This window comes from Sceloporus undulatus, chromosome 7 (assembly GCF_019175285.1).
Source record: "Sceloporus undulatus isolate JIND9_A2432 ecotype Alabama chromosome 7, SceUnd_v1.1, whole genome shotgun sequence".
NCBI classification, from domain to species: domain Eukaryota; kingdom Metazoa; phylum Chordata; class Lepidosauria; order Squamata; family Phrynosomatidae; genus Sceloporus; species Sceloporus undulatus.
The window spans coordinates 12,053,653-12,074,653 of record NC_056528.1 but is presented as its reverse complement, the minus strand read 5'-3'; the positions used below and the strand labels follow the sequence as shown (position 1 = coordinate 12,074,653).

The window sequence follows — 21,001 nt, the reverse complement described above, 5'->3', positions numbered from 1 at the left end:
GGAGGATTGTTGGAGGATTGTACATTTGTTTGATGTTTGTTGTGTAAATTGTTTAATAAACATTAGTTAAAAAAGAAAATCCCAGGATTCCATAGGCTGCAGCTTCATCAGTTGAAGCAGAATTAGAGTTCTCTGCAACGGTGAGAAGGGGCCTCTGGTCCAAGGCAGCTTTGTAACCCTGGCTTTGATCAAGGAATGAATGGGATGCAAATACTTGTTTTGATTTAAAACAAGAAATGGAATATATCTCCAAAGAAGGAGGGGGATTTTGTGGCTCCTTTGCACCATGCGCTTGGTTGGATTAGCATCGCCATCACAGCCGCCATGATCATCGCTGTGAGAGCGCGAAGCCCAGGAGCATCCACATGGAGACTCATGTCCATGCGTGTGTGTGTGTGTGTGTGTGTGTGTGTGTGTGTGTGTGTGTGTATCCACTGCCCACCCGCTGCCCCGGCTCTTCTCTTTTCAGAATGCATCGAACTGCAGGGAAAAAGGCACGGAACGGAGGAGAAACTGGATCCTGTCACCATGGAAACTGAAATTGGGAAGAGTAGACAGAAATCAATGTCACCTCGACGTGGAAAAGAGAGACGTGGCACGGCAGAGAGACCGAGGGAAAGGAACGAAGGGGAGAAAAGGGAGGCACAAAGTGACACCCTTGCAAGGTTGTCCCCAGGCCCAAGGCTGCCCCAAAACAGTGTCTTAACTCTTCTAGAACATGGCCACAGAGCCTGAACCCCCCCCCCCAAAAAAACCCAATAGCTACATTTATATTCACAACAACCCTGTGAGGTAGGGTCAGGCTGGGCGAGAGGGAGCGGGCCAAGGCTGCCCAGTGCATTGCATGACCCAATGAAGACTCAAAACTGCACCTCTGGCCTTTCAATGGCTACACAATGTTGGCCGTCTTACCGGCTGCAGAAGCAGTAGTTGCTAAACAGAGAGCTTGGAACTGTTGGGATTTTGGACTACAACTCCCAGAATCCCCCCAGTGCCCATGCTGGATAGGGGATTCAGAGAAGGATAGGCCAATACTGCAATGGTTCCAAGCCTTGATACTTAATAAATTGCCATGCAACCAGACTCAAACTGCGGCATGATGCATAAACACAGATGCGCATAATATATAGCCCATGAACAGGGGAAGGCCTGGATTTAGAGGGCTGGAGGATGTGTTTGTGTGTGTTTGTATTTTTGTGTGCCATCTCTATCCTTTGGGCATTTGCTCCTCCAGAGAGGCTGAACCCTCCTGAGAGCAATATTTAAACAACCTCTTGGCAGGCTGTCATGCCAAATCCGTGAGAATCTGCCGGTCCCCTGTCCGACCCGCACCGAAAGGTGGCGAGGAAATGTCAAGTGTTATTACCGCAATTATGATTCCACACACACTGATCAAAACGAATAAAATGAGGATTAATATTCCTTATTAGCTCTCCCTGCAGCCTGGCTTTTGAACTGCCTTTTCCCCGGTGGGCTCTAGGAAATGAAAGATAATTTAATATTTCTGATGTGGCACCATAGGGATGGCGGCCGGGAGGAAGGAAGGAAGGAAGAAAGGAAGGAAGGAAGGAAGGAAGGGAGAGAGAGAGAGAGAGGAAGGAAGGAAGGAAAGAAGGAAGAGAGGAAGGAAGGAAGGAAGGAAGGAAGGAAGGAAGGAAGGAAGGAGGCATTCTCTGGCGTGTCAATGAGCTTCTCAGTCCTTTCCCAGAGGGGTATTTCAGATCCCCACACTCTCCAAATTTCTCAAACGAAACATGGACCATCAACAACTCTCCAATTCGGCAGGGACAGTCCTGATCAATCCTCAGCCATGCCACCTTTTTAACTGCTTTTGAAATGTTCCCTAAAAGCCGGGAGCTGTCCAGCATCTCTTGGTGGAGCTGTCCAGAGAAGGACACCTCACTACTTCTCTGGCCAATTGGTTTTAGGTCAAGAGAGACATATTAAAGGCAGCTTAAAAAGTGGGGTGGCAAAGAGATACCTAACCAGGACTGCTGTAGGGTATGCTGTACACCAATGATACCCAAACGTTGGTTCTCCAGGTGTTTTGGATTTCATCTCCAGAAGCCATCTTGGCCAATAGTCTGGGATTCTGGGAACTGAAGTCCAAAACACCTGGAAGGCCAGAGTCTGGGAATCACTGCTTTACATAGACCAGCTTCATGGACACATGGTTGATACTGAGCTGGCTTGGCAACAGCCACAAATGGTCCCATCCTGATGCATCAAAACTCCAGTGACCCTAATCTCAGCAAATATCTCAGCACATTGCTTTGAGAGATCACTGACGGACGGGGACAAAATAATGCAAGAAATCATAAAAACATTATCAACTGCTGCAAAAGTGCAGCTGAGGCAAGCCTGGCGCTCAAACCGCACCTGTGTTCTGTATCTAACAGGTCCTTTATTTCTAGAAATGGGAAAGGTGCGACTTTGGTCCTCTAAATGAGCAGAGAAATAGAGCAGAAAAAGGCACCCGGGTGGAGGAATTGGGGACAGATAGACGGATAGAGACTCAGCACCTGCTCCGAGGCCGGCTCTGCCAGTAAGTCTGCTCCATGGCCATCCTCTCTTCCTTGGCAGGAGCCTTCTTAGCAGCCAGACCCACTCCTGGTGACCATCATCTCACAGTCGGGGTGGGGATGCGGGAGATCTATAGCTCTGCTGTGCCCAATCTGTTCAGTAAAACGGGTCAGCCGCCCCAAGCGCTGTCACTTGTCATTGCTGTCTCCCAACCTGATGCGCATGACAAACCGGTGGCGGGTTTTTGCAGCCCTGAAGTCTGTCAAGGGCCTTGTGTCTCATAGCTCCCTCATTTAATCCTTGCAGACCAGGGCTGTTGGGGAGAGGCTGCGTCAAAGGCAGCGGGAGGGGAAAATGTTGGGGATGCTGTCACCTGGATTTCCTCCAGTTTGAACCTGCACAGAGGAGGTCAGCGAGGAATCCTTCTTTGCTTCGCAGCTTGCATGGCAGGGGGGTTGGATCTGATGGCCCTTGAGGTCTCTTCCAACTCTATGATCCTATGAAGTTTATCACATGAAGGAGATCGGGAGTTTATCCCGTGAATATCCCAGAAAAATTGCATAATTACATGTAATGATTTCATACAACATTGCACAAAACCCACCATTAAAGTGGTCTGAAAGAAGCATTAATGTGCATCTTTATATTTTTGGAATTTCAGCAACAATGCATTTCTGATATCACTTCATTTGCGCAATTGTATGTGATAATCATTTGTGCACTGACTCGCCATTTCCGCTTCATTTGCAGGGTGCTTTAAATGCGCTTTAATCTCTCTTTAGTGTCAAAATCAGCCCCAGTGTGATGAACTCCTATGATTCTTTATTGCTTGTGCCCACTTGGCTCTAACAGGCCCAACTAGTCTAATATCCTATTCCTTTGCAGAGGAAAAAATCTCCCATAATGCCCCAATGGCAATGTTGGTTGGTTTGGAGGTTCCCTGTTTTCAGGAATAGCTGGCGACCCTGTTTTTTGGCCAAATCTTGACCCTGGCAACCTTGAGTGCTATTGCCCAACTTCATCCCATCTCTGGATCTTCTGCCTTTTATGCAACAGCATCAACTGAACCCAGCAATGATATCTCCACCAAAATATCTCCACCAAAATGATTTGCATGTAATTCCTCCCTGGCATCTGAATCCAGTGGCTGTTGACACTCTAATGATAATCGCTTTCTGTTTATGTATCATTGAGGATAATGTTCCCATTCTCCTTAAAAAAAATAATCAATCCCCTCCATTTTTTTTTTCTTTAAAGGGGAAAAAAAGGAGAAGGGAGAAGAAGAGGCTTGGAAACGGGGGAAGGAGTCGTCCGTAGCCCCAAATTACAGTAATTTTCCCTTCTGGTTCGAGCGGTTTAGTAAACAATTAGGTTTCAATTAAAGAGCGGGTGTTCATGCTGAGAGGTGCGCCGGTTCGTTCCGTCTGAGCTCTCTCTTCGGAAGCCGCGCGAGGCAGAAATCCTCCGCGAGAAATTTGTACTATTAAAATATAATTTACTCGGATGCATTTTGCCGGGGAAGGGAGGGGAGGGCAGCAATTTGAAACTAAATGCCTCAAAACTTGTCTGTATATGATATTGCGATGAGCGTACCGGCAATTTCCTTCCATCTCTCGCAGGGTCTGGGGTCCTCAGGAGGATGCAAAACTCAGCCCAGCATCCAGGAGCTGGGTCCAGAAAACATCGTTTTGGGGAGCAATGCAGGGCTTTCCTTTATGGGAGACATGGGGGCACATCCTAAGCAGCAAATCTGGGGTGACTTTGGATAAAATGATTGTGAAAAACCCAAGGGGAGAGGACTGGACCATGGAGTCGGAGTCGGACTCAAAAGCAATGGATGGGATGGAGTTGGTAGACACGGACCATCTCCACGTCCAGTTTCAAAACAATTATAATATTATTACATGCTAACTATATCATTTTGTACTTATATTCTCCACTTAATCGAATAAATGTAGACTCACAGAAGAGTTGGAAGGGACCAGAATGGCAAGAAGACACATATAAACCATCCCTGAAAGATATTTTATATTCTACCAGTTTAAGTAGCAGGAAGATTCATGTGGTGGTTAGGAAATGCCTTGTGCTATTATTTTACTACGGCAAATTGTTATTGGTATTGTTGCTGTTGTTGTGTACCTACAAGTCATTTCCAACATTAAGGTGAACTTATCAGAAAGTGAAATGGACAGATTTGCTCACCTAGGCCCAGGGTTTCTTTGCTTAGCTCTTCAAATACTGGGTTAAATCCCTCTGTATTCAACTAGCTCTGAACTAGAGTTGCCACCTATTTTTTCCCTGAGAGGCTCCTCTGTCTTTAACAGCTATAAAGCCAAAAGATATCACAAGGTTTTCTCCATTCCAGGGAAATCTATTCCTATTGAACTGCAGTGCAAATGGGAATGGACTCATTTGCCAACATTCACACATGGAATTAACAAGAGATTAAAATAGAATACAGAGGTGAATGTGAAACTGACAGATTTTTTCCAACCCTCCATCCATCCAAATTCAAAAACAGCTAGCATGATCACAAATGACCACAAAAAATCACAAATCCAAGCAAATGTGAATCCTCATGCCTTTGCACCAGAGGTTCTTCACCATCAGATGGAACATATCTCTCTGGTTCCTTGACTTTAAACCATCCCTGTCCATAGCTATTAGGTTGCTTTGGCCCCATTCACACTATGAAATAATCTGGTTTGGAAACCGGGTTATTTCCCTGTAGTTCAGACTTGCACCCATTCTACTCGGTGCAGTTTGGGGAGACGGATGGACCAAAAAGCCCATTGTATAATTACTGGTGCATTTAGCATTGCCTTAACGGTTCTGTTTTTTCAGACCGCAACAATCAGCATCTTCAATAGTCTTAGTAAGCTATCCGATTGATTTGGATTGCGCAGCCACTGTTCAGGAAATGGAGGTGCCTCCATTTTGATCCGAAACGGTGGCGAATGGAAACTTTACACTGGATTTAAATGCCATGGAGAGATTCGCTGCTTTAAAACATAGTGGGAACGGTGGATCGATTTTGAATCAATTCACAGATGCAGATCTCTCCGTGCAAAAAACGTAAGTGTGACTGGCCCCTTTGAATCTTTGCACAGTTTCTAGAGCCAACCTGTGTGTCTCCTGCAGTCAGATCTGATCCAGAAGGAGAAAGAAAGAGGTTTACGCACTCACCGTGACCCGAAATGGCGTCGTCCCAGCCGACTCCATACTGGGGTTCCTCTCTGCCCCCGCGCTGGGCATGCCCCGTTTCTGCCCAGTCCTTTCTGGTGGGGACTCTGTAAAATGAGGGGGGGAAGGAGATTTAGAAGAAGAGAATATCACACTAGAAATTGGTAGGGGTGAATATGTGTGTGTTTGTGAACAACAGCAACAGCACATCCCTGCTGCAAGTGGGCCATGCTCCAGGCAGCCTGCACCCCTGGGAAAAACCACTTGCAAATGAGTGAAAAGCAAAGCCGCTAAGTGTGTTTCTTTCGGTCTGTCGCTTAGGATGCTGAGGTTTTCTGGCTACTTGCTACTTGTGCAATGGAGTTGCAAGCCAGAATCCTTCCAAGAGGAAAGCGGAAGGCACAGGCATCAGACACAGTTGGTGGCTTCTCAGTCTCTCTCTCTCTCTCTCTCTCTGGGGTAAACCTATTCTGGATTTCAGTCCAAACTTTAAAGGCGCTATCCAAGGTCGGGCGCTCAGCATTCAGGCTTTCTCACTCTGGCTTCAAAGGTTGGCAGTAGAGCGCCAATTTGGGCTTGCCAATGGACTGGCCTCCAGAGCAGATTTGGAGGCCTAAGGCAGGTATAGAGAACGCCAGAATCCTAAAGTTGGAAGGGGCCCTATGGGTCTTCAGGTCCTTCCAGCACAACCTTCAGCAGTGAGTCCCAAACTCTTGCTTTCCAGGTGTTTCGGACTTTGGCTCCCAGAATTCCAGACCACTGGCCAAGATGGCTGAGGCTTCTGGGACCTGAAGTCCAAAAACATCTGGAAGGCCAGAGTTTGGGAATAACTGAACATCCCCAACAGCTGGGAACCTCCCAGCCTCTTTTTGAAGATGTCCAGAGAAGGTCGCCTCACCATCTCTCTAGGCCAGTGGTCCCTAAACGTTGGTCCTCCAAATGTTTTGGACTTCAAGTCCCAGAATTCCATGAGGTTGGTCAAACTACTTGGGGCTTGTGGTAGTTAAAGTCCAAAACGCCTGGAGGACCAAAGACTGGGAATCACTGCTCTAGGCAATTAGTTCCTTTGCTGAAGTGATCTCACTGTTGAGATGTTCCTTACAATGTTCAATCGAACTCTACCCTCCTGGGACTTAAAACCATTAGACCTGGCCTTAAAACAAGCCTGTCCTTTCTCCCTACGACATCCGTGGGTATTTAAAGAGGGCAACCATGTCACTTTTCACCAAGATGATCATGCCCAGGTCCTTTGACCTCTCCCCATACATTTTGTCCTCTATCCCCTTATCATCCCCATTGCCCTTCTCTGAACTTGCTCTGTCCGAATGCAATTTCTGCCAGTCCCTGTTGGCACCCTTGTTCTCCTGTTATTTGGGACCAGTTGTAGGTCCTGCAAAGTTTTCCATGGCAGCCATGTATATCATCTCATAGCAAGCCAGGAGGCCATTCGCTCACCAGCAATCGACCGAGCCACTGTGATGTCACAGAATGTGCAATTGTTTTGCAGGGGAAATTCAGCTATGAAAGATGGGCAGCTGTTGTTGCTGGGAGGGCATGGCAGATTTGACCATCTGGGTCCTTTTTTTAGGGGGGGGGGAATCTCACAGAGAATCCAGGGAGAGAAAAGGATGTTGGGCAATACAAAAAAGCAAGAAAGATTCAATCTGACAGATCGCGGCCAATATTTGATGACTCACAACAGCAACAAAAGACACACCACCGAGGAAAGGTTCCAAAATTCTCTTCCTCTGGATTCCTCCCCAGCTTTTGGAAGGACAAGTTATCCGGTCTTGCAGCCGCAATGGAAACGACACATTCTTCCGTTCAGGTATTTATTTTTCAAAAATCCAAATTGTATGCCACAGAAAACACACAAGCCCAGCACAGCTGCCACACTGTTTGTTTTTCCTGTCGCCTACAATCCATGCTCCACTCCAAGGCATCAGAGTTGTGGAGGCACACAATGGCTAACGCACCGCAATAGTCCAAAAGCAAACAAGTTTATTGAGCTCGCAGCTTCTGATTAATGAGGGAGAGGACTCTGTGATGTTGACGCAGTAATCTGTGGAGGAATCATTCCAGTACATGGCTCTCCTGCCAACTTTACATCGCAATTGTTTTCCCTGCAGGTATTTTGGGAAAGTCACTTGGAAGAAAGTTCCACTCAAGGTTGGATTTTGGACTATGATTCACAGAATCCCGCAACCAAGATGGTCACAACAGAGCTTGCAAGAGTTACATTTTGGACTACAGTTCCCAGAATCCCCTAATGGCCGTGCTTTGTCATGGAATCCCAGAACAAGTTACTTTTCCAAGGCTCGGGTCTCTATACAAAACCCCCTTGGCCTTGAGGAATATTGACAGTCAGGAGATGCAGGGCACCAGTCCCTTTAACAAGAAATAAAATCTAACATTCTCACTTGGTTTCCTCAGACCATCAGTATGCAAAAGGGGAGCGAGAGTGAGAGGCGCGCAGGAGGCATTACTAATCATTGAGCTAAGCTAAACATCCCCAAATATCGTACAATATTTCATGGGCGGGCGTGCCTGATCACAAATATTATGACATTGCCGTGACCCCCAGCCGGGAAGCAGAAAACACTTGCTTCTGCCAACACTTTGCAGGGAAATTTAAAATCACATCGGGGCCGGAGGAAGACAGAGGAAAGAGGGAGACACTACACACAGGAGGCACAACACACACAAATACACAGGGCCAGCGTGGCAACCTCTGCTTCAAAGCAGCTGGAAGCACTTGCCACGTCGACTCTGACAAAGGGCAATTTTGGCTAAACTGTTTGTCCCCTTTATATACCTTCCATTTGCTCCAGTTAATTAATCCTCTGCCGTCCCACTTTTCCAGCTGCTTTTCAAATGCCCCAGTTTCTCCTCCCACTTCCCCTTTTTTGTCATCAGCATATTTCAATTGCTGCAAACTGAGTTCAAAGTGCAAAAGGAGTTTGCACTCCATTAACAAAAGATGAGGGAAAGGAGAAGGCAGAATCAGGCCCTTCCCAATAGCCTCAGGCAAAGGCAAACTGCTGCAACCTCTGCTTGTTTCCTCATTCCTAACTTTTGTCATCTTGACCACTCAGATGTTATTTGGCCGCACATGTCCCGGGTTTCATTTGAGCTCAGCTGACCAGGAAGGGCAAGGCTTTGCCGCCACCTCCCATCAATTCCCATGTGCACATCTATAATTTTGAATATCTCTTATTTTTCATGGTGTAGGAACCTATCCCCCTTTCCCTCCATGACACTGCTTCCTCTGGTCCCAAATTTTCTGCCAAAGAAGTCATGCCCAGGAACACATCCAGTTTGATAAGAGATCTATATCTGTATTACTGGGATGTGGGGAGGTGTTTTGCAAAAGAATCCCCCCTGCAATGTTGGTAAAATGAGACCCAGCTTTCTCCAAAACACTTGAAAGCAGCTGACTACAGTAGTTTTGGGGTCACAGAATGGACTATGTGGCATGCCACCTTTCCCTCCAACACTTTGCTGTTGCCTCCCAGCATCTGGTGCCTGAAGCGACTGCCTTAGTCTAGGTCCACATTGTTGCACAGCCCCTGATGACAACCCTGAGCCACAAGATGTCTGGAGCAGTAAATGCCCCATGGAGGGCTCTCCTTTGGAGGCCACCGCAACAGAGACATCAGCCGTCATTTCTGAAATATTCCATGTTGGGTTCAGTCGCATAGAACAGGAGCACTAAGCGGACCCCGGGAGTAATAAGCCCTCCGTTTCTTGGCACATGCCTCCCCTGTTCTGTCGTATTAGCGACGCTCCCTAGTGACACACTCGAGTCTCAAAAGGCGTCACTTGTAAAAACTCCCAGCTCTGAAATTACATTTTGGCAGTGCCACTTGAAAGCGAGTGGCACACATCTCCCAGACCAAGGCTTGGGCAAGCACCGGAGCTTCAGTCAGAAAAAGTTGGCATAGAAAAGTCGGCCTTCATCACCGGCGATCCCTGTCCTTCCCAATGGCATTTCACCCAGGCCCTTGTAAGCACCCCGTCCCAGCAACTTCTTGGTATTATTATTATTACTCCCAAGAGGAATTGGCTTTCACATCCTGACTGCTGGCATCTCTAATCCCTTCTTTACAGGCTGTTAACCTGACTGGTATCCGAAGCCATCCGTGTCATTACGGAGAGATTTGGAAGGGTTTTAAGTTAATAACACACTGTGGAACTGGTGGACAGCAAATGCCAACCCAGGCCGCTAAGCCCCCCGGAATCAGCTATGATCTGGAGCCAATAAATGGACAAATGAAGGTATAATCTGTGCTTCTGCTGCAAGATGCAAGGAGGATGTCCGCTTGCAAGGAAGGAGGGAAAGGCGGCGCGTCAGATGAGGCCGGGCGCCTCTGGCAATGTCGCTCGGCTGTCCATTAATAACTACCCAGTTGGCTTATGGAGTCTCACATCTCGGAGAGGCTCACGCATGGACAGCAGCCAGAAGAAGACAGTGATGGGAACCCAAACAAGGCAGACTCATCTGCGCTGTCTCCCCAATTCTCAGGAGAAAAGGACCAGCAGCAGCTGTCTGGGGTGTGCAAAGGTTTTAAAAATTCATGCCAGGACCATCATCTCATGCAAGCCTGGCTGACCATGGGTAATGGTTTCTTTAAATGTGTTGTTACGAATTGTATTGTCTTGTTATTAATATGTATTGTTATCTATATAGAGATATCAAGAGATTTGGCTCCATCCCATTTGAAAGCCAGATTGGAAGCCAGTCAAGGGCTGTGATGGCACCCAAAATGTAGGGCAGGCTAACTTGGGTCATTCTTTCAGACTCGCAATCCAGCCATGACTTTGGGCCTCTGGTATCAACAGGTTCCAGGTTTGACCTCACCCGACTGCTAAACATTCTTCCTAAGCAGCTTCCCAAAGGACGAAGTAGGTTGGCATGCTTCAAAGAAAGAAACAAAAGTTAAAAGGGCAATGTATGTAAACCAGCTGGAATCTGTTGGGGAAAGCAGTGTGCAGAGGCCTCTCTCTCTCTCAGTCTCTCAAAGCAAAGTTTTGCAGTCAAGTTGGAAGGAATTTGTCCCTGCAAAAGTTACAGCCCCAGTGTCCCCTTGGAAAGCCACTCACCGGAGAGTCAGAAAGGCATGTGCCATGATGCCCCAGGCAATCTCAAAAGGAGTTGAGCAGCAGCGGGGCGGAGGGGTGACTTCATCAGGTGCCGGGATGGAACTCTGCGCCAACTCTGGAACACTGTTGGGTCCCGGAAAAGTGGAGAGGCCAATGGGTTGCGCAGGTAGACAGGGAAAGTGCAGGCCACTTCCCAGCAAACACCTCTGGACTGCAGTAGTCCAACTTAGACTCTTTGTACAAATTATTATTCATGCAGTTGGAAAGCAAAGAATGCCCGCCCAACTTGCCGTGCAAGCTCTGCTTCGGCTCAAAAGCAGGCCCAGCCAATGAAAGGCAGGCTAAGCCGTCATCTGATGCTTGCACCCGCTTTGATCCACTGGGTAGGAAGATCCTGACACCTTCGGCTCTCTTTAAAAAGGGGTGGAGGTGGCGTTTCCACAGAGCAAGCTGGAACCGGACGGACCGGTCCCTTCCCTTCCCTGCCAGAGACTGACTCCTCATTGCCTTTCTCTGAGCTCAGGTGCTTCCTCCCAAGGCACCTGGCTCCCAAACAAAACCATTGCTTTCTGTGGGTCCCTTGCAAAGCAATTGCCCTCTGTATGGTTACTGTCTTTAAACAGGGAACTAATGAGGGACAGCAGAGAGATGAAAAGAGACACCCAAACCTCCTTCTCCAGCTCTGTCCCCTTCCCCTCTCAGCAATTTGGCTGTTTCGGTTATTTCCATGAAACTCTAATGCAGTGCTTCTCAAACTTAGGGCTTCCAGAGGTTTTCCATTTCAGTTTCCAAAAGTCCCAGCCAGCATGGCCAATGGTTGGGGATTCTGGGAATTGAAGTCCCAATGGACCAACATTTGATAAGCATTGCTCTAAGGTTCCAAGTACATGGGGATGACAGAAGGTAAGAAATTATTACCACCCACCCAATTTTTCTTCTTCTCAGGACTGCTTTAAATACCTAAGTCTCCATGTCTTCCAGGGATTTACCCATGCAGGGGCCACAATGCTAGCAAGATGGCAAACCGCCTCTAACTATTCCTTGCCTATGAAATTCATGGAGTCGCCGTAAGTCGACAGGTGAACTGAAGGCATTGGCAGATTTCACAATGAAACGCCTGCCCTTTGTTTTGCAAAACCAAAGGCCAAGTTCCTCCTTGAAGACATTGGCATGGAGCACTTTGCCTGGATTTCCCCCAGATATACACCCAGCATCCCATTGAAACCAGGCCCTAAATAAGCATTTAAAAAAGATCCCGGATGGATCCCGTCCCATTCTCCTCTGAGGATGAGTGTTGTGAGGACATGACGCTTTGTTGCCATGTCACCAACCTCCTCCATGGGATGCAGATCACAAAACCCAGCCTTTCCCACGACTTTCCCATGAAATTAAGCCGCTGCTTCGCTAGAGGGCACTAACACTGCTTGAGTCACTCAGGCCAAAAGGAGAGAGAGAGGAAGGAAGGAAAGAAGGAACGGAAAGAAGAAAAAGCCCTGTTGCGTCTTTCTGTACTAAGTGGCAGGCCAGGGCTGCCATCATCTCATGCTAAGGATGCAAAGCGATTCTGTCCTTGGAAGCGAGGATGGGAAATTTCAAGCGTTTTCTCCCTACTGCGCGAGATTGTGGGTTTTTGTGCATCTTCCATTTGTTCCTTTGCATTTCGGGATTATTACTTTCTTGGCAAAAATTCCACATTAAAAAACAACATTGTGTTTTGTGCAACACATATTGTTCCTTTTACAAAACTAGAAATATCAGAAACAACTGAAGGAGGAGAAAAAAGAACAAGTATTTTTGTTCATGCTCTGGGGTGAAAAATTGTGCCGCAGTTATATATTTGGACAGGGCACTTCAACACATCCTTCTTTGCCAGGGATAATAAAATACCCCCATGAAATGAATTTTTGCTAGTGTGAAGATGAAGGCTTTCACGGCCGGCATCCATAGTTCTTTGTGGGTTTTTCAGGCTACGTGGCCGTGTTTGAGAAGAGTTTATTCCTGATGTTTCGCATGAAGCTGCCAGCCACAGATGCTGGTGAAACATCAGGAATAAACTCTTCCAGAACATGGCCACATAGCCTGAAAAACCCACAAAACACTAACATTTGTGCTAACTTTGCTGGCCTTACTGCAATGCATTTTGGTTTCCTTCAGCATCTCACCAACAAGCAAGCCTCCAAAGTCTGCCCTTTAATCTGCTTTTTGGCAACATTAGATGAAACCAACAGAAATGTGGGGGACTGTAAGTGCTTTTATAACCGTGCAAGAGTCCCAGTGTATCAGAGAGAGGATTTGACCTTCCAGTTCCCCAAAGGACATCATTTCTTGTTTTGTTTTGGGGTTTTGGAGGACTGTCGGGGTGCTTCGGGAACCGCAAAGGAACGGGTCCAGGGGTCTGGACGCCGCACAATGTCCACCCCTGATCTAGGAAGGCATTAAGACATCCTTCACACACTTCTCTCCTGGGGCTTTACAGGCATAAAAAATCTGTCAGGTCTTAATGGCTCGGTCTATTATGCAGATGAATATGAGCAGAGATCTCACCGGTGACCTCATTCATCTCTCTAATGAAGTGCCATCAACAGAACATCTGTTTTCCCTTTGCAATGGGAAAGGGGAAACATTAGATAAAATGAAAATAATAATAATAATAATAATAACAACAACAACAATAAGGAGCAGCCCTGGAACAATCCTGCAGTGCATCTGAATTCCTTTGCGTCTTTCCCTCCCTCCCTCCCTTCCTCTCTCTTTCTCTCTGGTGCTGATGCAAAGCAGAAGAGCCATCACTGCCATTGGCTTTGACAGCCAGGAACGGCCTCGTAATTAAACCACTCAAAGGTGGCTGCTTGGCTCTTGCTGCTACAAAGCGGAGGGGCAGCCCTGCCATCTTCTGCCCACCTTCCCTCTCCATCTACTTAGCCTCTCAGAGGAAGACGCTGGTTTCCTCAAAGGGAAACCAAGGAGGAGGAGACGCTCACCTTATATAAAGCAGTGCTCCCCAAACTCTGCTCCCCTGGATCAATGGCTCTCAACCTTTGGGCCTCCAGATGTTTTGGACTCCAATTCCCAGAAGTCCCAGTCAGTATGATCATTGCTCAGGAATTCTGGGAGTTGAAGTCTCAAAAATCTAGAGGACCAAAGGTTGAGAACCATGGTTCTAGAACATGGGCATATAGCCCAAAAAACCCACAAAAAACTAAAGATGTCGGCCATGAAAGCGTTCAACTTCACATTAAAAACCAGTTTGTCTTAAAGGTGTTGCCACCCTCCTTCCTTCCTCCCTTTTCATATAAGGGATGCTTGCAGCAGCACTCTCTTCCTATGAATTTCCTCATCTCCCTGGAAGCGCAAGGCAAGAAGCAAAGAGCCGTCCAGCGGATCAGAAAGATTGCTCTAGATGGAAGGCAGCAAGTGGGACCATTTTTAAAACCCTCTCCAAACTGTTGAGAGTGATAGATGGGTCTAATTTTCAGCCTCCCCAGAGCCACCTTCCGGCCGGCCGAGGCCCATGTGGGCCACAAGAGATGAAGAACTGGATGCCTCTTCTTCCTCCGATCCATCATCCCTCTCTGATCAACCGGGGGGCAAGATGCCCTCCGCCTTCTCCCCCCACTGCCAAAAAAACAAGCTCAGATTTTTATATCACTCTGATGTATATTTCAATCTGTTTTGCCCCAGAGAGAGAGAGAGAGAAGAAGAAGAAGAAGAAGAAGAAGAAGAAGAAGAAGAAGAAGAACGGAGGGAACGACCCGCGTAGGATTAAAAGAGAGTTTTTGACAGTGCACTGCCAGCAAACAGCAAATCCCTTCGCATTGCTCTGCTGTGCTGCAAGATAAATATCATACATATTTCATTGGCGGGGTTTAATAAATAAGTCATTTTGGTAAGAAAAGAAACTACTACTCTCCCTTTTTTTTGTATAGTCAAAGAGTAAGAGATAGACAGAACACATCTGTTTATAGCAAAGCCATAGCAAAAAAATAGGAGGTCTTGAATGGGAAGTCTTCTGGAATGCCATCTTCCTTAAAAAATGAGGAAAAGGGCAAATACTTCATTGAAAGAAGAGGGCACTGCTCAGTCAGAGGATAATCGCCCGTCCCTCGGCAAACGCCACCAAATCAATACCTCTCCAGAGAAATCTAGGTTTTGCTTTGAGACACATTTATCTCAGGAAAGGTTGAGCATCCTCTGTCGCTCAGAGGGATGGATGCAATTTTGGAGAAGGCTTTTTGGGGATGGGGGGGCCCTTCCAGTGGTGGACTGAAGGCAAAAGGGAGAAGAACTAAAATGCCAGCCATCATTCAGCTTGCAGCTCCTATAGTAAGCCAGTAACTAAGCCTCAGGAGAGGCATTTCAACCTTCTAGAATAGAGTTGAAAATTACCATACAAAAGCCATGGAATGACCAAAGGGCAGAATAAACAAATAAAGAAGAGAACTGGTAGGTAAACCCTTGAACAGGCGGGAGAGAAAGACACACAGAATCCCTTATGAACAGAATAAGATGCATCTTCAATGGCAAAGCCAGCTCCTCACCTTGAATCCTGAGCCTGGGTGAGATTCATTATGGATCAAAGCATCCTCTTTAGATGACATTGTTGTTGAGTACCTTCCAGTTGTTTCTGACTTATGGAGAACCTGTCGCTAATCCTCTTTTGCATTAGCCTCCCAGCCTGAGACCTGCCATCAGCAATAGAACAAGACACATGCAAATCACTCCTGCATTCCCAGGCCCACAGAGAGAGAGAGAGAGAGAGAGAGAGTGTGTGTGTGTGTGTGTGTGTGTGTGTGTGTGTGTGTATATATATATATATATATATATATATATATATATATATATCCAACTTTTTCCAGGCAAGCATTCTCTGAAGATGCCAGCCACAGATGCTGGCAAAATGTCAGGAAGAAACTCTTCTAGAATATGGCCACAGAGCCCCCCGAAAAACCCTCTCTCTGTTGCTCCAGAGGGCAGGACTGTGAGCAAGGATGGGTCGGAAATAGGAAGAGAGTAGCCTCAGGATCTAGGTATCCTGGAAAATGTCAACCGTGGGACATGGGGGACTTGTATAGACGCAACACACTGAGGTTGGACTACTGGTCGCACAAATGCTGGGCTGGAGTACATGATCTCTGAGTTCCCTCCCAATTCCATGAATCTGTGGTTAGAATACACACGCGCGCGCATGCGCGCACAAATGCTGGCAAGCATGGTTTCCTAGCAGGGGAATGTGCTCCCTCCCCATCCGACCCAGTTCCTTGAAATAATGCCCCTTTGCACCATGCTGGGGACCATGAAGATCAGAGATGCTAGACCTCTAGTTGGATCCCTCTGAGGACCTCCATCCCTCACCTTTGGTGTGACATTGTAGATCTATCTCTGATCATTTTCAGATTGTCAACGATGGAAAGGGGGGGAGCGGCGGGGGGCAGGCAGAAGGAGGGAGAGGAGAGAAACCAGGTTAACTCCAAAAAAACGGTTCCCTTGGTTGCCATGGATACTGTTTAATCATCAGGGATGAATGCTACCCGTTGCCATGGCAACCCGGAGGCCCAGCGAACATCTTGATGCGATGGCAGCGGCGGCGGCTATGGGGATGATGAAGATGATGTTGCTACGGGGGTCGGCCGTTGCCGCTGGATGCTGGAGAACAAGACCGGGCCTGGACCTTGACACGCCCAGAGCGGCATCCGGACCCACAGTGGCCAACACCAATTCCCATTCAGGGCCACTCTTCTGCAGAAGTGGACAGAGGACCGAGTCAAAATGAACTGAACGTGTCAAAGAGCCCTGGACCTCTCATTTTGCTGTGACTTTGCTGCAAATGAGGGAGAATCTGCGTATTCGGATAGCATCGAGGGGCTTTAATGGAAAGTTTTGCCCCCTGGCTCTCTTCCTTTTTAGCCAAACTGTGCACTATCACCCACCTTCTATATAATCTCTCCCAAAAGTGGCAAAGGTGGCCACCCCAAAAGGTGTTTTCAAACATTGAGCACCATTTTTCATATCCACATTTCTCCAGTAAAGCCTAGATGGAGAAGCCACTCTGTGAGAGTGAAGCATCTGGCTTTTTTCCTTGTGTCAAACTCAGTGCAACCCTCATTAGTGCTACCAAACCCTCCACTCTCCTCCTTTAAACCAGCCTCCTAGTGCTACAGAATTGGAAGCCGAGCAAGAAAGCGTTGAGTATACACACACACACACACACACACACACACACACGGAAAAGGCACACAATCCAGCAGCACACAATCCTTTCCTTGGCAGCTTCACATTTTCCTTTCTAAAAGGCCCTACTTCAAAGACGTTGCACCGGCGCGGAGGAAATAACTTCCTTTCCCAAAGTTAGCAGCCAACTTTTCATTTTCTAGGAGGGAAGGGGTGCCTCTGTTCTTCATCATTTAGAAACTCAGACGGTGGCAATCCACGCTGCTTCAAACGCTGCTCCGCACGCACATTTAGGGCTCCCCGCAGTGCCCCCATTTTGTGCGACATCTTTCTCTCCGAAGCCGCACCACAAAGCCCCCTGACCTGAAAACCTCACATCCCTATCTTTGTAGCTCTTGGCCTTTTGATTTCACGCTGGTATCAACACCTGAACACCAAAGAACCCGCAAGAAGGAAAGAAATGAACCCGAAAGGGGCTTAGGTTTTGTCAGGCGGAAGAACAGAGGGATGGCACCAACCCAGGTTTTCACTTGGAAGCTCAAAGGCAACACAAATGGGTAAAGAATAGGAAAGAGTAGTTTTTTTTTTTCTAGGCAGCATGGCTGAAGCTCACAATATGGTTTGGGGATGATGGGAGGCAGAGTTCAGCACCTCAGGAGGGACCCATCCTATATCAGTGCATTTCATTTTTTCTGCCCTAAGGTACTGCCTTATGCATAGATATAGGATGGGGAACAGCTAGCTTAAGGAGACTTATCCATGTGAATGGGATCTAGGAGTCCAAGTAGACTACAAATTGAACATGAGTCAACAGTGCGATGCGGCAGCCAACAAGGCCAATGCGATTCTAGGCTGCATCAATAGAAGTATAGTGTCTAGAATAGATCAAGGGAAGTAATAGTGCCCCTCTATTCTGCTTTGGTCAGGCCTCACCTGGAATAAGACTGTCCAGTTCTAGGCACTAATGTTCAAAAAGGAGGTTGAGAAACAAGCGTATCCAAAGGAAGGCAACTAAAATAGTGAAGGGTCTGGAAACCATGAAGCCCTATGAGGAGAGACTTAGGGAGCTGGGGATGTTTAGCCTGGAGAAGAGAAGGTTAAGAGGTGATATAATAGTATGATAGCCCTGTTTAAATATTTGAAGGGATGTCATATTGAGGAGGGAGCAAGCTTGGTTTCTGCTGCTCCAGAGAACAGATTTCAGAAAAGAGATTCCACCTAAACATTAGGAAGACAGACAGAAAGAGCTGCTTGACAGTGGAAGATGTTGCCTTGGAGGTTGATGGAGTCTCCTTCTTTGGAGGTCTTTAAACAGAGGCTGGATGGCCATCTGTCAATGGGGATGCTTGGATTGTGAGTTCCTGCATGGCAGAAGAAAGGGGTTGGACTGGATCAGGGTCCTTTTTGGGGTCTCTTCCAATTCTACCATTCTATGACTCTGTGATTCTAAGCAGGAGAAAACAGTGAACAGACAATGGGTCAATTTTTCCTCCCTGCCCCTCAAACTTTATCTATTTGCATGAGAGATAGAGAGAGAGAAAGAGCCATTCTTCACCCCCGGCATCTTGGATAATTTCAGGGATAATGTGAGACTGAACTGAGAAGAGTTTGCTCATTTCTGCTTGAGATATTTTCACACAAGTCAAGGGGTCAAGACAACAGCTGATGGAAGCCTCCAAAAGCCAATGGGGCCTACAACCTCCTCCAACGCTTTTGCTGTGTATCCTGACATTTTCATGTTGGTGTTTCCATCCATCCAGGGAGGTGAAGAGTTGGCAGCCTGGGTAGAAAAAGCAGCAAGCAGGGAGACAAAACACACACTTTGAAGAAATAAAGAGAAAGAGGCTGAGCTGAATACACACAGACACACACACACAGAGAGAGACACATATATATGCTTGCATTAATGTGTGGGCAGCAGGAATGAGCATTTGGCGTCCTGGAAGGGAAAGTGCAAAGAGAACATCTTATTTTTAACACTGCAACTGGGTCAGAAGATGCCTGGAGTCTGATGGACAAATTGCACAAGGGAGTGCATTAAAGAAGAGAAAGAGTGCGCAAGAGAGAGGACTGATGGAAAAGAGGATGCACCACACACACTCATCTCCTAGTGGTTCATTACAGCCACCTCCAATAATATCCCACCATCTTCTGTTGCAACTACAAGACCCATGTATTCAATGACAAAAAACATAAGGTTGAGAAGTAAGCTGCTATCAACAGGCCTTGTGTCCTTTCCAGCTGAAAACTAGCTTGCTTTCACATCCGAAACATAGTCTCTCACTCTTGTTGTTGTTTGTAGAGAGATCTTGTTGCACCTTTGAGACTCACGGAAAGAAAGAAGTGGGCAGCATGGTGTTTGAAGACTTGCAGCAGGAGGAAAACTGCTGTCAGTACTCATTGCTGACTTCAAGAAGAAAATGAGTGAAGCTTTACATGCCGAGCATGAAGCTCACTGGGTGACTTTGGACTAGTCACAGCCTCTCAGCCCAAAAGACCTTACAGGATTTCTGTGCAGATAAAATGCAGCAAGGAGAACCACACGCCTTGCCCACATTCCTTGCAAGGTTAAAGTATCATGGCCATGCATGCTGACTGCTGTCTGTAACTTGGCTCTCGTCCTTCACCTTAAACCCAGCAAAGCAATCCCAGCCGCCTTCCCCTCGATTAAAGCCAAGCCCCTTGTTGCTCATTAATGGCCAGAACAGAGCAGCCTCTGTCTGGGCATTCAAGTGGCCTCTCAATGTATGCTCTGCTGGACATCTATTGTATTACGCACCATCATAGGACCACAGCAGTCAGTTTTGGATTACAGCTCACCTGGGGGATTATGGGAGCTGTAGTCCAAAAAGTAACTTTTCTAGGCCTGAGCATTACCCCAATGCATTATCCAACCCTCCTTGTAAGTAGGTCTGTCGAGATTGACTGGCTCTTAGTGGCACCATGTTGAGAGAAATTAAGTCTGTGGTTCACACTGAACATGAATGTGTCACACCTTAGAGAGATGCCTCGCTCTCGGCCCCAGTGATGCCCAGCCATGTCTTTGGACCAAATACATCATCTCTACCAAAGTCAGGACAGCAGCAGCATGCAGAAAGATGTACACAGTGGCTGACTTTTCCTCTTTGGGAATTCTTTGCTCTTGAGAGGATTTACCAAAGCCTGAGCCTGGGCACCTGCCAGAAATAAATACAGAACTTTAAATCTTACTCAAACCAGAGGTTGGTTATAACCATGAGAAATAAACTGCCTGGCATCAGATCAGTGTGTAGGTCCTTCTAAGCTCAGCACTGCCTGCTTGGATCGGGCTGAAAGCCCAACATATTAACACACCTGTTCTCAACAACAACAACCACAACCACAATGCTCCCTCCTGTGTAGTTCAAAAGACTGCATTCTTTCTCCATCCGCAAAATTTAATCCGACACAAGACTTCGCCCCGTTGTGTTCACACTTGCCACTGGCTTTTAGCCTTAGTCCATCTCTGCCTGCTAGGCAGCGGGTTCAACAGGAGAATAGAAGGAAAAGCTTACAAGGTTTACCGTATCAGTGGAACAAAAAAGGTGTCTGGAAGGAAAGCATTACCCCTGCTCAGAGGCCTGTTGCGGCTGCGGGATCGACTCCGCTGGCGGTGAAGCCGGGACCTCCGGAGAAGTCGGTAGTAGTAAGAGGGTCTCCCAGAACTTCTCCTACCATTTGACATCTCTTTTGGGGGGAGACAGGGGTCCCCCGGGAATCCGTCCCCCAACGCTTCCACCTTCCCAACTTACGGAAAGAAAGTGTACTTTCAAAAGACAGGCAGAAAGAAAGAAGAAAGGAGGAGGAAGAAGAAGAAGAAGTGGGGGAAATAAAGATAGAGTCAGGAGTGGGAAGCCCTTGGAGGCAGACATGTGCAATCCCAGAAATAAAAGCCGGGACCGTCTCAGACTCCAGAGCCAAAATCCTCAGCAGGCGCAAGATAAACATAACCCAGCAATTCCTTCCTGCCCCCCTCCTCTCTCTCAAACACACTTTAAAGATAAGC

The 21,001-nt window shown here is 47.2% G+C and overlaps 1 protein-coding gene across 2 annotated transcripts in view; it reads right to left on the bottom strand.

Moving 5' to 3' along the window:
• LOC121936844 (DAB2 interacting protein) overlaps positions 1-21,001 on the bottom strand; it is a 145,049-nt gene that overhangs the window by 92,300 nt on the left and 31,748 nt on the right. For both annotated transcript variants that reach the window (XM_042479492.1, XM_042479488.1), the window contains exon 2: positions 5,710-5,813. In XM_042479492.1, the coding sequence (XP_042335426.1) occupies positions 5,710-5,813 (104 nt within the window). The remainder of the gene's footprint in view (positions 1-5,709; positions 5,814-21,001) is intronic.